General features: G+C 41.2%; 1 protein-coding gene across 7 annotated transcripts in view; it reads right to left on the bottom strand.

The window, feature by feature from the left end:
* The window catches only part of PPFIBP2 (PPFIA binding protein 2), a 157,935-nt gene that overhangs the window by 110,166 nt on the left and 29,338 nt on the right, over positions 1 to 18,431 (bottom strand). For all 7 annotated transcript variants that reach the window (XM_047876792.1, XM_047876794.1, XM_047876793.1 and 4 more), the window contains exon 2: positions 16,222 to 16,318. In XM_047876792.1, the coding sequence (XP_047732748.1) occupies positions 16,222 to 16,285 (64 nt within the window). In that variant the 5' untranslated portion in view covers positions 16,286 to 16,318. The remainder of the gene's footprint in view (positions 1 to 16,221; positions 16,319 to 18,431) is intronic.

Below are 18,431 nucleotides of genomic sequence, written 5' to 3'. Positions count from 1 at the left end.
ACCTTTATAAACAGAGGATAAGTCAGGCCAGTCAGGCCATGGGTAGGTGAAGAGACCAAGATTTTCATTAACTTTAGGTCACTCTGTGGTCTTGGACAAGTCTCTTCCTTTCTCTGGGCCCCTTCTCTGCCCTAAAGCCTTGGGATTCTTCCCTACCATTCAAGGGGTGTGTGTGTGGGTGTGTGTATCTGTGACTATTTTTGGATGTGGTATATGTATACATAAAAGACTTAAATCCCTGTAATTTTTTTTTTTTTGCAATTTATATCAACATACAGGCTCACAAAATGGCCCAGAATGGTGAAACTCCTAAGGCCTAGCATTAACAAAGGCAACAATTGTCTAGAAGACTCAATTCCATACTCCACGCATTCCCTTCAGATAATTAGCTCCTATGGAAAAATTACAACCACAGGGGGAAACAAATCAGAATAGAACTACCAGCTACAACAAAGAAGAAAATATATGCCTTCATACTTGAGGGTAACAGAGCAATATAAAAGAGACAATAACATAACATATAACACAACATAGAAAAGAGACAAGGTGTTATTCCCCAAATTACTTCTCAGAAAAGAGCAATTCACCTTATACTCAAACCCTAATAAAGCTTCTCTTTAGGGGCACTTACTTTATTTTGAACAACAAAGCACTCTTTGGGGAAGATAGATTAGCACAAAGGTTTTCAATTTTATATGCACAGTGAGTTTTACAAACTATAGATGCCTGGGTCCTACCTCCAGAAGTTCTAATTGGTCTAAGATGTGATTTGGAATAATAAAAAGCTCCTTAGGTGATTTTAATGTGAAGCCTAAGTTGAAACCATCTAAGAAACCTGAAACCTACACAAATCACCACAATGAATACTAAATTTTGATGTTTAGGGAGGTCACTTGGTAATTTTTCATTTAAGGAGGCAAAACAGATTTAGTAATTATTAGAGGAAATAAGGCCATGTAAAATGCAAGCATAGGATTTTATTGAAAGCCTTTTAATGATCAATTCCAAAAGCAAGTAAGAAGGTATGTGGTAATAATTAGGGTTATTTATAGATGTTTTGGTTCTCCTCTACTTGGGCTCACAGCGGGATTACATGTCTGCCCCTTGTTTACTTATGGCCACATGACTTCCCTTGGCCAATAAACATGAAAGTTTTTAAGGACCAGTACATAATTCCCCATATCTCTTCCACATGCTCTGGCCTCTGGTAATGGTAGAGAGTGAATCACCCCATGTCCAAGAAGGATGATGACATGGACCAGAGCCCTCAGCAGATCTGGAGGGAACTTAGAGTATCAACAAGAAACAAACTTTGCTGTTTCAAGCTACTGATCTTTTAGCCTGTTCGGCTGCAGTAACAATCAGTCCTACTTCACTTATACAAAGTATGTATGTCACACAGTTCAGAAATACATATGTGAAAGATCAAATTTTTTAAAATGATCTTTTAATGGGTTCAAATGTAAGCAGCCATCAACTTAATGTAGACTGTTATATGTGTAAAATGTTAACCATAAAACAAAAACTGGTAACAAGTATGCTAAAAAATAGAGAAAGCAATTCAAGTATATCAGTAAAAAAAGCCAGCAAACCTTGAAAGAAAAGAGCAAGAAAGGAACACAGAAGAAATATAAAAACATCCATAAAACAAGTAACAAAATGGCAATAAGTACATACCTATCAATAATTATTTTGAATGTAAATGGGCTAACCGCTCCAAACAAATGACATAAGGTGACAGAACGGATAAAAAAAACAAAACAAAACAAGACCTGTCTATATGCTGCCTATAAGAGACTCATTTCAGACATAAAGACACATGCAGATTGAAAATGAAGGGATACAAAAAGCATTTATCATGCAAATGGAGGTGAAAAGAAAGTCTTAGTAGCAATACTTATATTGGAGAAAATAGACTAAAACAAAGAGTGTAACAAGAGAAAAAGGACACTATATAATCATAAAGGGAATAATCCAACAAGATATAACAGCTATAGATATTGATGCGCTTAACATGGGAACACCAAAATACATAAAGCATCTAGTAAAAAAACATAAAAGGAGTAATTGATAACAATACAATAATAGTAGGGAACTTTAACATCTCACTTACATCAATGGATAAATCATCCAAGCAGAAAATCAACAAGAAAACAGTGGCTTTGAATGACATTTTGGACCAGATGGAGCTAGCAGATATATTCAGAACATCCCATCTTAAAACAGCAGAATGCACATTCTTTTTAAGTGCACATGGGATATTCTCCAGAATAGGTCATGTATTAGGCCAAAAGACAAGTCTCAACAAATTCAAAAACACTAAAGTCACACAGTGCATCTTTTCCAACCATAACACTATGAAACTAGAAATGAGCCACAAGAAAAAGTCTGAGAAGAACACAAATACATGGAAGTTAAATAACATGCTACTAAACAATTAATGGGTCAACCAGGAAATCAAGAGGAAATAAAATAAGACATAGAGACAAATTAAAATGAAAATACAGTGGTCCAAAATCTTTGGGATGCAGTAAAAGCTGTTCTAACAGGGAAGTTTATAGCAATACAGCACACATCAATACAGAAGAAAAATCCCAAATAAACAACCTAACCTTCACCTAGAGGAGTTAGAAAAAGAACAAAACCCAAAGCCAGTAGAAGGAAGGAAATAATAAGATTAAAGGAGAAATAAACAAAATAGAAACTAAAAAAACAATAGAATAGATCAATGAAACCAGAAGCTGGTTCTTTGAAAAAAATCAACAATATTAATAAACCTTTAGCCAGACTGAGCAAAAAAAAAAAAAAAAGAAAAAAATAGAGACAGGGCTCAAACAAACAAAATCATAAATGAAAGAGGAAAAATAACAACCAACACAAAAGAAATATAATGGATTATAAGAGCATAGTATGAAAAATTATATGCCAACAAACTGGACAATCTAGAAGAAATGGATAAATTCTTAAGGGCATACCACCAAAAACTGAATCAGGAATAAATAGAAAATTTGAACAGACTGATTACCAGCAATGAAATTGAATCAGCAGTCAAAGAAACTCCCAACAACAACAAAATTCCCAACAAAGAAAAATCCAGGACCAGACAGCTTCACAAGTAAATTCTACCAAACACTTACAGAAGAATTAATACCTATTCTTAAGCTATTTCAAAAAAACAGAAGAGGAAGGAAAACTTCCAAATTCATTCTATGAGACCAGCATTACTCTGATACCAAAACAAGATAAAGACACTACAAAAAAAGAGAACTACAGGCCAATATTTCTGATGAACACAGATGCAAAAATCCTCAATAAAATATTAGCAAACTGAATCCAACAATACATTAAAAAAATCATTCACCACGATCAAGGGGGATTTATTCCTAGGATACAAAGGTGGTTCAATGTTCACAAATTAAGTAACATGATGCATGACATCAATAAGAGAAAGGATAAAAACCACATGATCATCTCATAAAAAGCATTTTCCAAAGTACAACATTCCTTCATGATAAAAACCCTCAACAAAGTAGTTTTAAAGAGAATAGATCTCAACATAATAAAGGCCATATATGAAAAACCGACAGCTAATATCATACCTAATAGTGAAAAACTGAGAGCTTTCCCCTGAAGATCAGCAGCAAGACAGGAATGCCCCCTCTCACCACTTTTATTCAACATACTACTGGAAGTCCTAGCAATAGTGATCAGACAACAAAAAGAAACAAAGGAATCCAAATTGGTACCTAAGAAGTAAAACTATCTTATTTGCAGGTGGCATGAAACTATATATAAAATACCTGAAAAACTCCACCAAAAACTACTAGAACTGATAAGTGAATTCAATAAGGTTGTAGGATACAAAATCAACATACAGAAATCTGTTGCATTTCTACATACAAAAAATGAAGCAGCAGAAAGAAATTAAGAAAAGAATGCTATTTACAATTGCACCAAAAATAAAATACTTAGGAATAAACTCAACCAAGGAGGTGAAAGACCTGTATTCTGAAAACTCTAGAACACTGATGAAAACAATTGAGGAAACCACAAACAAATGGAAAGATATTCCATGCTCATTGATTGGAAGAACAAGTATTGTTAAAATATCCACACTACCCAAAGCAATCTACAGATTTAATGCAACCCCTATCAAAATACCAATAGCATTTTTCACAAAACTAGAATAATCCCTAGGTTTGTGTGGAACCACAAAAGACCCCAAATAGCCAAAGTGATCTCGAAAAAGAACAAAACTGGAGGTGTTACAATCCCAGATTTCAAGTTATACTACAAAGCTGCAATACTCAAAACAGTATGGTACTGGCACTAAAATAGACACATTGATCAATAGAACAGAATGGAGAGCCCAGAAATAAATCCATGATGATATGGCCAATTAGTCTATGACAAAGGAGACAAGGATATACAATGGGAAAAAGACAGTATCTTTAACAAATGGTGCTGAGAAAATTGGACAGCTACATACAAAACAATGAAACTGGACCACTTTCTTATACCACAAAAATAAACTCAAAATTGGATTAAGGACCTAAATGTGAGACCTGAAACCATAAAATTCCTAGAGGAGAACACTGGCAGTAACCTCTTTGACATAAGCCATAGACACAGTTTTCTAGATATGTCTCCAGATGCAAGGAAACAAAAGCAAAAATAAACTATTGGGACTTCATCAAAATAAAAAGCCTCTGGGGCACCTGGGTAGCTCAGTTGGTTATGTATCCAAAACTTGGTTTTGGCTCAGTTCATGGTCTCGCAGTTCTTGAGTTTGAGCCCCACATCAGTCTCTGTGCTGTCGGTGTGAAGCCTGCTTGGGATTCTCTTTCACTCCACTCTCTCTACCCCTCCCCCACTTGCTCTCTTAAATAAACAAGCAAACAAATAAATTGCTTCCACGCAGCAAAGGAAACAATCAACAGAACTAAAAGACAACCTTTTGAATGGGAGAAGATGTTTGCACACAACTTAACACCAAAAGATCCCCAAATAATCCAATTAAAGAATGGGTAGAAGACGTGAACAGACCTTCAAAGACATCCAGATGGCCAACAGACACATGAAAAGATGCTGAACATTGCTCATCATTAGGGAAATGTAAATCAAAACCACACTGAGATACCACCTCACACTGGTCAGAATGGCTAAAATGAAAAACATAAGAACCAACAGGTGTTGGTGAGGATGTGAAGAAAAAGGAACTCTCATGCAATGTTGATAGGATTGCAAACTGGTATAGCCACTATGGAAAAACAGTATGGAGGCATTTCAAAAAATTAAAAATAGAATTACCATATGGTTCAGTAATTCCACTACTGGGTATTTACCCAAAGACTATGAAAACATTAATTCAAAAAGACATATGCAGTCCTATGTTTTTTGCAATATTATTTGCAATAGCCAAATTAGGGAATCAGCCCAAGTACCCCTCAGTAGATGAAAGGATAAAGAAGATGTGAGATATATACACATATATATGTATATACATGTGTGTGTGTATATATATATACATGTGTATATATATATACATGTGTGTATATATACATATACACACATGTATATATTTATTCACATGTATATATTTATAATTTAGAAAAATTGTAATTTCAGTATAGTTAACATACTTCTCTGAATGACTTATTTCACTTAGCATTATACTCCTTAGATACATCCATGTTGTTGCAAATGGCAAGATTTCATTCTTTTTATGGCTGAGTAATATTCCATTATATATATGACCAATGACCATAAAATATCATCCACAGCTTCTTTTTTTTAATGCTTATTTATTTTTGAGAGAGAGAGACAGACAGACAGAGTGTGAGCAGGGGAGGGGCAGATAGAGAGGGAGACACAGAATCCGAAGCAGGCTCCAAGCTCCAAGCTGTCAGCACAGAGCCCAACACAGGGCCCAAACTCAAAACCCGGGAGATCATGATCTGAACTGAAGTCAGACATTTAACCGAAGTCAGACACTTAACTGACTGAGCCACCCAGATCGCCCCTCATCTACAACTTCTAGAAAACCTGTCACTCAAGATTAAGAATAAAATAAAGATGGGCTCTGCGCTGACAGCACAGAGCCTGCTTGGGATTCTCTCCCTCTCTCTCTGCCCCTCCCCTGCTAGTGCACACACGCGCCTGCTCTTTCTCTCTCTTTCTCAAAATAAATAAACTTTTAAAAGAGAATAAAAAGAGTACATTTTTCAGATGATGACTCATGCAATTTATTACTGAATTAATTTTAAAGGATCTACTTCATGAAGAAAGAAACTATGGCAAGCAAAAAGGTGTGGGATGAAAGAACCAACTGTGTTAAAATTATTTGTTAAACAAAATAAACACTTCCAATTAAAAAACATAATAATTTTGAGGATATGGATGAAGATGACATTAGAACTCTGCACAAAAATAATGTGGACAATGGGGCACTGATAGAAATCAAAGCGTTCTAAGAGTCATGTATTAATGATGAAGCATTACTCTTCTTTAAAGATATTTATCTTTAGCCTTCATGGTAAGGAGGCATGTTAAATATATAAGTATGAGCCTTAAAAGAATAGTAATAGACATTTAACTTTCTAGCAGAGATTAAAAACAACAAAGGCCAGCAAGACAAAACCAAAAACAAATTTAAAACACACACACACACACACACACACACATTAACTGGATAAAATGATAAAAACAAATAAAAAATCATCTGAATAGTCCTGTAAAATAAATAATTTAAACTATAATTTGAAGCATTTGAACCATAATTTAAATTTCTTTTCCAAAGAACATTTCAGGCCGAGTGTTTTTACAAGTAAGTTCTCTCAAACCTTCAAGAAGTGAAAAATTCTGCTCTATTTTGTTTGAGTCTTGGAAGGGACTGCTCCCAGCTTATATAATACAGAGAACTTGCCAGGACAACCTGTAGTCCAGAGTGTACATGGCACCCCCGGAACCATACAGCTCAGCAGTCCTGAGCACGATGTAGGGGATTTCCAGGCCTTCTCACTGAGGAAGTTGGACGCACGAATCTCAAACACAAATTTTAAAAACCAAATCCCATGGTGTGTAAAAAAGAGAGCATGTTGTGACCATCTAACCTAGGAAATGACAGATCAAGCAGAGCTAAACAGGAAATAAAAAATGAAGTGATACAACAGAACAACAAAGGACAAAGAACTCTGTCCCAAACAACGAGAGATGGCACACCGTGTTCAAGCACATATGAAATATTTTTTCCCCCAAACTGACCACATACTTACTGGAATGACTAAAATAAAAAAGACAAGAAATAATAAGTATTGGCGAAGATGTGGAGAAAAAGGAACCCTCGTATACTGTTGGTGGGAATGTAAACTGCTGCAGCCATTGTGGAAAACAGTATGGAGTTTCCTCAAAAAATTAAAAATAGAATTACCATATGATTCAGGAATTCCACTACTGGGTATTTACCCAAAGAAACAAAAACACTAATTCAAAAAGGTACACGTACCCCTGTGTTTATTACAGCATTATTCACAATAACCAAAATACAGAAGCAACCTATGTGTCCATGGATAGATGAATGGATAAGGAAAATGTGACATGTATAAAGGAATATTACACGGCCATAAAAAGGGGTGAGATCATGCCATTTGCGACAACATGGATGGACCTAGAGGGCATTATCCTAAATGAAATAAGTCAGACTGAGAAAGACTAATAATACCATATGATTTCACTCACATGTGAAATCTAAAAATAAACCACACAAATGAATAAACAAAAAGTAGAATCAGACCTACAAATACAGAGAACTGATGGTTGCTAGAGGTAAGGGGGTTTGGGGACTGGGCAAAATGGGTGAAAAGGAGGGGGAGATACAGGTTTCCAGTTAAATAAGAAGAGGGACACAGATGACTGGGTCAGAGGGACACGACCTGAGGACTCGACCTGTCACCACTCGCTCTGAAGATGGCAGAAGGGGATGGTGAGCCAAAAAAGGACAGCATTACATCAGCCAAGGGGCCGGCAGTGGCAGACTAGTTGTACAGAGAAAACCCTCGAAGGACACCCCAAAATTCAAAAACCCATGTGCACACACCTTTTTAAGTAGCTAAACTGAAGGAAATCTTCAGAGCTCAGAACCTCAAAGGAAAGAGAGCATTTGAACTGGTGTTTATCCAGGATGCCACTGCCGGTTCCCTGACAGTCTAACACCTGGGCCACAGACCACTTGGGGGGACAGGAGACAAAGTTTAGGCTGATCCAAGGGAGAGGTCAGATGGGAGACCTCTGCACGAAGCCAGGATACAAAAGGGCAACACCTTCAGTAAAGTAGAGAAGCCTACCCTACAGAAGGAAACTGGGCCTAGAATCTGGAATAAGAACACATACAAATAATTTGATGTTTAAAGAAAAAAAAAAAGAGGGGGGTGAGTGAAGCCCAGAAAGTGTGAGACAAGTAGAAATCAGACAATAAGATTGTTGAAAAATGGTCAGATGAATTAATCATCAAAATAAATGTATACAGACGACACCAGCTGGTTGAAAGACAGGTATTGTTAAACTGGTTAAAAAGTAAAAGGGTACCTATATCCCATTGGCAAAAGATACATCTAAAACAAAAGCACACTGAAAGCTTGATACTGAAAAAGGATGGAAGAAGGTCAATACCAATATAATACCAAGAAAAACCAAAACAAAGTTGGAATGGACAGATTAACACAAGAAAAAATACTCTTCAAGACAAAAAACATTGCTAGAGATGAAGAGTGTTACTCTATGCTGATAAAAGTGTTCACCGGGAAGGTAGAACTCTAAAAGTGTATTCATATAATACAAAACACAGCTCCAAAATATAAGGCAAAATACCCAGAATTATAGGGAGACAAAATCCACCATCTAGTATAATTTTAATATGTATTTCTAAGAAACTGATGAGATCAAGCAGACCAAAACAATCTGTAATGATAGCAAAGATTTAAACAAAGTGGATGTAATGAACAAATACAGAACATTGCACCTGACAATTGGGAGAATGTACACACCTTTCCAGCACACATGGGACATTAATGAAAGCTGACAGTGCTCTAATCAAGGCCACAAAGCAAGTATCAATAAATTCCAAAGAATAAGTATTAGAGACCACTTAACCACAACACGTGGAAGTTAGCAGTCAATTGAAAACATATTATTATTGATTGGTTTTTTAATTCGGTTAAAAATTTTTTTAATGTTTTATTTATTTTTGAGAGAGAGAGAGAGAGAGAGAGAGAGAGAGAGAGAGAGAGGGAGGGGCAGAGAGAGAGGGAGACACAGAATCTGAAGCAGGTTCCAGGCTCTGAGTTGTCAGCACAGAGCCCTATGCAGGGCTCAAACGCAAGAACCACCAGATCATGACCTGAGCCAAAGTTGGACGCTTAACCAACTAAGCCACCCAGATGCCCCTTAATTTGGTTTCTAAAAGAGAATAGATACATTTAGGTAAGCAGAGAAGAAAATGACAAAAACCATTCAAGTAAGTTAAATATGAATATATATTAAGTATAGATACAGAATGCATATTTATTCACATATACTGTGGTGGTTAATTTCATGTGTCAACTTGGCTAGGCCAGAGTACCCCGGTATTTGGCCAAACCTTAGTCTAGATGTTTGTGAAGGTATTTTTTAGACAAGATTAACATTGAAACTAGTAGGTTGTATCTAATGCAGATTGCTCTCCATAACATCAAATTGGTGAAAGGTCATAACGGAAAAGGACAGATCTCCCTGGAAGAAGAAGGAATTCTGCCAGCAGCTGGCCTGCAGACTGGAACTGCAACATTGGCTCTCCCCTGGGTCTCCGGCCTGCTGCCCTATCCTGGAGAGACTGAACTTGCTAGCTCTCATAATCACGTGAGTCAATTTCTTAAAATCTACCAGTCAACAAGCGTTTCTCTCAGAGATCTCTTTCTCTAAACACACATGGACAGGCACACATACACACAGATATGCACGCACGTGTGCACACACACACACACACACACACACTATTGATTTTGTTTCTCTGGACAACCTGGACTAATACATATACATATTTATGTATTTACAGAATAAATAATAAACACGCCACACACATACGATGGAAAGTCATCAGCAAAGTCAGTTCTTTGAAAATAATAATAATAAAGATAACCCTGGTAAGACTGATCAAAAAACAGAGGGCATAATTAAGCACTATTAGGAATACACAACAGGTATAGCAGATCTTTAAAAAATATGATAGCCATGCTTATGCTAAGAAAATTAAAGATCTTAGTAAAATGCAAAATTTTTAGAAAAATGCAACTTGCCAAAACTCAACTAAGAAGTTAAAACCTGTTTCTAACCATTAAAAACAGGACATCTTTCAAGGAGAAAATACCAGGTCCACGTGGTTTTGTATGTCAGTTCCGATACCTACAACTAGAGCAGGTATTTAAGGAACAAGTGAGAATTCCAGTTTTACTCAAACTCTTTCGGAGAACAGAAAATGAGGCTGTGCAGCCCTGAAGGAGTGGAGGAGTGCTCTGTAGCAAGGGGAAAAATCAAAACGATGGCTGTTGAACAGTGCTTGCCACCATGGCCCATTCCGACCTCTTTACACAAAGGATAGATAGTCTTGATAGCTCAGGCCCCTGGTCACCTCCAAACTTCCACTCTGACCGTGCCCAGGTCAGAATCAGAGCACAGTGCTCTCCACCTGAATCCTGAGTGGGAAGCAGGCAAGGTTAGGTTCTCCCACCCCCTTACTCATGAGTGCTATATGCCGACCTACCTCAGAGAGGACCTGGACCAGACCAGTTAACTGAGCATGTGCAGAGCATGGACTGATCAGCAGCCTTCAATGCCATAGCCATTCATCAGTCAAAGTGAATAATCTCGTCTTGACCAGAACTTACTCTACCCCAAATCTAAATCTTAAAAAAAAAAAAAGAAAGAAAGAAAGAAACACCAGACACTAATCAGAGTTCACAGCAAGGCCCAGAGCAACCTCTTTTTAAAACTGTCACAAAACAGGCCCCTTTTAACTCTTCCTCATCGATGGGTACAGCTTGCAGATGACTGCATGAACGACCCCCTGCTACGGTGAAGAGGAATAAGTGGCCATCTGTGTTCTGACCATGGGCTTTTCTGTACTACTGCAGAAATGGCCTCCCAGAGCAGCCACTGAACCTGTCAGCCCACAAATTAAGCCAGATGCAAAATGAGCATGTGGCAGTTGCCCTGGGTCATGCAGAGCAATGTACTTAAGCAATATGTGGTTCAATTTCAACGGTCAACAGTGTAATTCAATTATAGTATTATTTGTGGGCCGAATCACAGGGATTAATCAGGAGCAAGAGCAAAGGTTAACATTGTACCGGAAGCTACAACAGTGGTCTTTTGTACTAGAAACATCATTTTTAACAAGGGTCCTGGGGTCTTTCAGTCACCTCCTTCCAACTTTCTGGCACAGAATTTTAGGGCTCCAATCAAGCACAGTCATACCCAGGAAACACCCATTCGGGTTTCAAAAATTCAACCATATAAGGAGTTTCATTTAATGGTCCTGTTTCTGCTGGCAAGGGATTTCTTTTCCTCACACCTCCAGAGCCACCAAGTGCCCTGAGATAAGGGTCACCACACCGAGGCTCGGAGACAAGTAAATTTGACACTTGTGCATCAGGATGTCCTCTCAGGGTATTTCTGGCCTGGTTGTTTACAGGAGTGATAATCTCCTATAGTGTTTGCATTGTTTACATCGATTTGGAGGAAGGAGAATATTCTTTTTTCCCCATTAAAGACCTACTTACATAAATACTGAGATCACATGCCCTAAGTATACTCTTCTAGGAAGGAGTTTTGGAAAGTGAACCTGAGCCTAGCATACTACAGAGTAATTAATAAAGGGAAATCTCTTGTCATATAGTGTTGTGCCTAAGAATCATCATTGTTGAAGGAACTGTCCTTTTAGGAGGAATCCATGTTGTTTTCGCATGAATGCTTGCGATATGGGATGTGCAGGAAGCCTACAAAAGTTTCTTCCATTGAAATAAAGTGGTAATTGTGTTTTCAGAAAGTGAGAGAACACAGTCCTTGGGTGCTCATTTGAGCACCTCAATGGATGCAAAAGCAATTGTGTTTTGGTAGTGTTGACATCCCTTGGCACCATTCGACTTCAAATTAATAGGTGAATAGAAATGCAGAAAGGATGATTTAAATGTTCACAGAGAAATGTCATTTCTGCAGGATTTGTGGCATCATGATGTGATACCACGGTTTTCAAACTTTCTCTTAGCTGCCGCCCTTTCAGCAGAGGAACCCTCACTTGGAAGTCGTATGCGTCTGAGAGAGAAGAGAGCAAAGTCACTCTGGCTAGGGGACCAGGAGCAAGCATGGAACCGGACCCCGTTCCCAGGTAACTTTTCTCTCAAATGGCTTCACAGAGCCCCCAGAACTCCACTGCACAGCATCATAAAACCAGTGCAGGCATGAAAGCAGCCCAGAAGAAACTCAGATGGCCCTAGACTGGAAATCCAGCACTGCGACCCTACGTGGTAAAAATCATAATGTCAGTCAGTGCTAACCTCAACAAAACAAACTAACTTATACCAACTGAGCACTAAGTGCCTTACCTCCATTAATTTAATCCTCCCAATAATATGAGATAGGTACAATTACCACTATTTTATATATGAGGAAACTGAGCTCAGAGGGATTAAACAATCTGCCTAAAGATCCCACGGCCAGTCCTAAGTGACTGAGCTGGAATTCAAACTTCAACGGTCTAACCCCCTACTCCACACTAACAAGCATAAAATCTCTTTTTAAAAAATTTTTTTAAAACCGTTTATTTACTTTTGAGAGAGAGAGAGAGAGAGACAGAGTGCAAGCCAGGGAGGAGCAGAGAGAGAGGGAGACACAGAATCCAAAGCAGGCTCCAGGCTCTGAGCTGTCAGCACAGAGCCTGATGAGGGGCTTGAAGTCACGAGCCGAGAGATCATGACCTGAGCTGAAGTCCGACGCTTAACTGAATGAGGCACCCAGGTGCCCCACAACCACAAAAACTCTTAAGCTCTTAGGTCCAGTTTGGGCCAACCACCTTGAATATGAGGAGGGTATTAATAATCTTGCAGATAATTCAATAATTATCATTCTTTTCATCACAAATGGCGTAGAATATATACCCTCCAGACATGCACTAATTACTTCAATGTTCAATTATCTGCCAAATAGCTCCTGTCAAATGTCTGTGTGAGCCAATTATTACTTGAGAGATGGTTCACAGAACATGCCAATCACTGAATCTTCAAAAAAAAAAAAAAAAAAAATTAGCGCTTTGTTATTCCAGAATAATCAGTGAAAGTTACCAAGAAAAGAATAAATGAAGTTCAGCACAGTCAGGTAAAAGGATATATATATATATATATATATATATATATATATATATACACACATATATACACTAATAACTGCGCCCTGAAAAGGAGAGCCTATTCACAAAAGTAAATAAAACGTGTATGTGACAGATACTTATTAAACACCTAATATGTGCTGCGGACCAATGGAGGCACCAGGGATGGAGCAGCAGAGCCCCTGTCCCCATGAAACTTACAATCTGGTGTGGGAGGCTGACGATATATGGGGAGACAAATGTGAATGTAATAGGTCAGGTGGTGAAAAGTGCTATAAAGAAATATAAACAGGATACGAGGACAGAGTGGTGGGAGGAAAAGATGCTAATTAGAGAGGGTCGGGGGGGGACCTCTGTGATGTGGTGACATTTCAGCAGCGATCATATCTGAGGGTATCTGGAGGATGGCATTCCAGCTAAGGGGGCAGCACACACAAAGGTCCTGAGACAGCCTAACCTCATGCCTGGAGATAAGCCAGGAGGAAAGTGGTAGGAGGTGTGGCCATACATGCAGTCAAAGGCCAGATCGTGTATGGAAGGGCTGGGTGTACTGAGGACTTCAGATTTTATCCTCAGATGGGAAGCCATTGACGAGCTTTGGAGAGACGAATGCTGTGGTTTGAAGTGAGTTTCAAGGATGGCTCTGCTGCTCTGTGGGAGACAGAGGGTAAAAAGGGCCAGGAGCCTGATAGATAACAGCTAGGACATGTTAGAGTGCCACCAACAGGGGCAACAGCACGGAGACCACTCAGAAGACCATGCATTAATCTTGCAAATCCCAGGCGAGTCTAGCAAGGCCCGCACAAGCCTTATGCAATGAAAAACACAAAACACAAATGGGTGAAACAAGGCCCTGAATAAATAAGAACTCTAACATGTCTCTAAAGACGTAACATAATAAAGATTTTTTTTAATCCCTCATTAATTTCTCAAAAGTTAACATTTTATAGGGCTTACTACCTGCCAGGCACTGTTCTCAGCACCTTATGCATGTAAGCATAGCAACCTTCTAAGGAGGGTACTATGATTATTCCCATTTTAAATGTGAGGAAACTGAGGCACAGTCAGGTAAAGAGGTTGTTGTAGAGGCAGGATTTGATCCAAACAGTCTGTCTGCAGGTGTTTCTCCTGACCAATCTGCAAAGAATGCCTTAGAATGTAGACTGTTTCAGGCACAGCTGCCCAAGGAGCCCTTCTAGAAGGAAGCAGCCAGTGTGGATGATGAAGGAAAGGGAAGGAGGGAGAAGTTTGTGCTGGAAATGCAGGGGGATGGGCCTCCTGGGTTCTGTACCACCCAGTCCCAGGGCCCTTCCTCTTTGTCCATCCCAGATCCTCACCAGCAGATCCTGGGTTAAGGCAAAGCCCTGAGGGTCACATGCTGCTCTCTCAGAGACAGGGTATTTTGCTAGAGGCTTCATCATTTTAGGAATGCCAGTGTGGAGAAATTAGGAGGCAGGAAGCAGGACTGGCCCCACACCAGCTGTCTTCTTTAGAAGGTGTCCATTCAGCTTTCACACCCATCCAAGAACTTTGAGGTCGGAGGGCCTGACCCTGTGGCTCTGATCCCACTGCACATGAGCCCCTGATGGCTTCCAGATGAGACTCTACAAGGACTGCTAGGAAATCTGTACTCTTGACTGTTTCCTTTCAAGGGGGATTTGGAGGCCCTAACCTAGAACAGGACATCCCAATCTGTAGAGCCTTGGAGAAGCAGAACATTATCAGGCCTCTCAAGAGCTCTTATGTTCACTAAGAAATGAGGAGCCTGACAGATGACAGCTAGGACATGTTACAGTGCCACCAAGAACATGAAGAAGCTTCAACACACAGCCTCTCCCACCCAGGTGCCAACACCCACAACCCTCGGTGAATCAGACTGTCCTCGCAGGGTGGAAGGAAAAGCAATTGCCTGGCAAAGGGCGGTGTCCAGTGCCCATGCACATCCTAGGCTTTAGCCACACTCAGCCCAAGCCCTCGTCCCCGAACTCCTCCAGCCGCAGCTCTGCAGAGAGGAGCAAAGTCCCAAAGAAGCATGGCCAGTCAGCAAATAAGGCCCCTGACTTGTCATCTGGTCAGGGCAGAAAGAGGACCTTGGAGCCTTCCAGAAAGATTTTCAATGAGAGGTTTATTGTAATCAGTACGGGCTTGGGTTCCCCCCACCCTCCCCCCCACCATCAAAGAGTTAATCAGCCCAAACAGCCCACTGGTGCTCCTTTCCAATTAATCAGTTTCACCGGATCTTTTCTGGGGACTATTCTTAAATGGCTAATGTGGACCTGAAGTCAAACAGTGGCCAAACAGGTAAGAAACCTGTTTCTTACCAAACAGGTAAGAAATATGGCATAAGGAACATTCTTTAGGTGAGGAGGTGAATCCATACCAAACTGCCTCCTGATTCCCAAGCACACTGGAGAGCAGCTGGGGAAGGGAGCGGACACCCACATGAGGCACCAAGGTCTCCAGACTTTGAGTTTTGTCTCAGCTCACCTGTGATAGGTCATGCTGTACTCTGACAAATTTACAGTAAAAACAGTCTTAATGCACCCAAACTGCCTCTCGGCCAGGAGCCAAAGTGTGCTAACGTATGGCACACCCACACTGCCTCGGCAGAGACCTAACCTCATGCCAGGGATCAAGGTGTTCCACAAGTCTGAACTCAAAAAATGAGACGGCATGCACAATAAAATCAAATAAATCGACCGAGGGGCTTCTCGCTGTGCCAGAAAGAAAGGTGGAATGAGAGAAAACAGTCTTTGAGATGTAGAGGACGAGCCATCAGTTGTTGGGACCCCCTGACCCCCTGACCGTACCTGCAATGATCCCGTCCATTTGCTCCAAGGCAGCTTCTAGCACGTGACTGGCATCCGAAGCCATGGCTCCTCTCCCCTCAGTCTTCTTCTTGTCTTACTGAAAGTTCAAGCACAGGACAAAGGAAAAGTTGCAGAGAGGCCCACATTACGCAGGCAAGACCGCAAACCCTCCTCTTTCAACATCACGTGGGCCGCTCTAGCAAGAATCCGAGCCGGCCACCCCCCGGTTCTGCTGTCTCTAGAGCCTCTCCCTCCTGGCGCGAGTGATCCGTCTCCCGAGGCTTTAGCACACTATCCCATTCACATCTGAGATTAAGAGCCGCCATTATAGTCCCAGGTTCCAGAAGCTGCAGCCAGCACGGGGGAATCTCCCTTACGAGTCAGATAAAGGGACTCAGTGAGGACGTGCCCTGCAGCAAGCGGGCGTCAGGAGTCTCAGGAGGCACGTCTGTCTTAGAGCCGCATCTGTCTCGCACCTGCAACGCCTTTGTCGGGTAGGTGTGATCCAGGCCAAGAGTCCTCGGCTGCCACTTTCCTGGATGGTCAAAAGTGCCTGGCCTAGGGGACACACTGTTGTGGGGAGAGCTCTGTCCCAGGAACCTGGAAAATTCCTCTCACCATCTTAGTTCTAGACTACCCAACACCACGCAAAGTGCAGCATCCCACCTCCTCAGGACTGAAGAGCTTCTCCCAGGACACAAAGGCCACCCTCCCCCCAGGCTGAGTCTCCCGTCTAACGGAGATGGCAATTGGTTCTATCTCTGGACAACGCTGCCTCTACGAACGGTCTTTCAGCTAAACTGTCTTCCTGCAGCCTCTTCTCGTTTTATTGCTTCCCACCCACTCTCTGGTGGCAGGGAGAGACAACTGTATTTGTAATCCCTAGTTCACACCTATAAATGGTAGGCAAGAGCTGTTGTTTGCTCCTGTGCATGTGTCCAACGGGCATAAGTGCTGTGGAGAACCGGCCTGGCTCCTCTACCCAAGGATGGCCCGGGTCAGGAAACAGAGGGTCCTGGGGGTCTCGGCTCCTGTTCCCTGTTGATGTTGGACTTTCAAAGGGAAGAAAGGAAAGTGAGAAGCCACAGAGAAGTGGCTTTGGAGATGGTATGGATAAAGATTTTAGGACCACAAAGAACCACATTGGACTATACCAGGCAGTAGCTGTTAAAATAGACGGGGTTCAAACCCTGCTCTACCATTTACTATGTGATCTCTGAGCCTCAGTATCCTCATCTGTAAAATGTGGATAATACCAGCACTTAACACACCAGGTTGATGTCATGATGAAATGAGGAATTAATATTTCATAGAAAGTACTCAGTACATTTCCTTACAGATAGTGAGTGCTCAACATATGTTAGCTGTTTCTGTTTTTGTTTTTGAAGTGAGGCAACGATCTCAGGATGTATTTGTGCCAGGACGGTGCACTGGATGAGAGACTTTAAACTAAATGAGGTAGGCTCAGGAACAGAGAACCCAGGTAAGTCCAAGAGGCTGGTTCCCCTGGAGGAGGTAGGCATGGCAAAGAGAGATAAGCAACTATTTGTGTGGAGAGGGAGGGCAGTGATTCATAGGAGCAAAGGCCAAGGAAGGTCTGGGAACAGGCACTGAGCCTCAGCAGTCCAAGGGCCATTGCACAATCAACGCAGGGGCATGAGAACGGGAGCCTGCAGAGGGGGTGGGAGCCTCATCAGCACCTCAAGGCTGTGGCAGGAGCTACTACAGGAGGCTGCAGCAAGGGACAGAGCTGCCACTGCTGAGAAGAGCAGCCCAGGCCACTAGAGACCCCAAACATGTGCAGATCTCATGGGCTGAATAGAAGCAAGCTTGGGGGTTTGGGGGACGAGAGTAGAGGTAGCAGGAAAAGCATACACAATCACACACAATTATTGCAGGTCAATAATCCACACATTCCCACCTGTTCAGAGATATTAAAGGTCTGAAATAGTTCCCTCTGAAGACTTCCCACTACTCCTAAGGAAAAGTCCACACTGCTCACTCACTGGGACCTTCAAAAGAGGCAGTGTAGGATCCGGCCAGGCCAACCCCATATTGCTCTCTCCATTGGTCATGTTCCAGAGCATTGGCCTCCTGTCTGTGCCCTCCCCCCCCCCCCCCCCCCCCCGCCGCCGATACTCCAAGACCATGTCTTCTTCTGAAACTTCACACCTGCTATCCACTCAGCCCTGAGCTCGCTTTCCCAGCTC

The sequence above is a fragment of the Prionailurus viverrinus genome, chromosome D1, assembly GCF_022837055.1.
Source record: "Prionailurus viverrinus isolate Anna chromosome D1, UM_Priviv_1.0, whole genome shotgun sequence".
Classification (NCBI taxonomy): Eukaryota; Metazoa; Chordata; class Mammalia; order Carnivora; family Felidae; genus Prionailurus; species Prionailurus viverrinus.
This window is presented reverse-complemented; position numbering and strand designations above follow the sequence as displayed.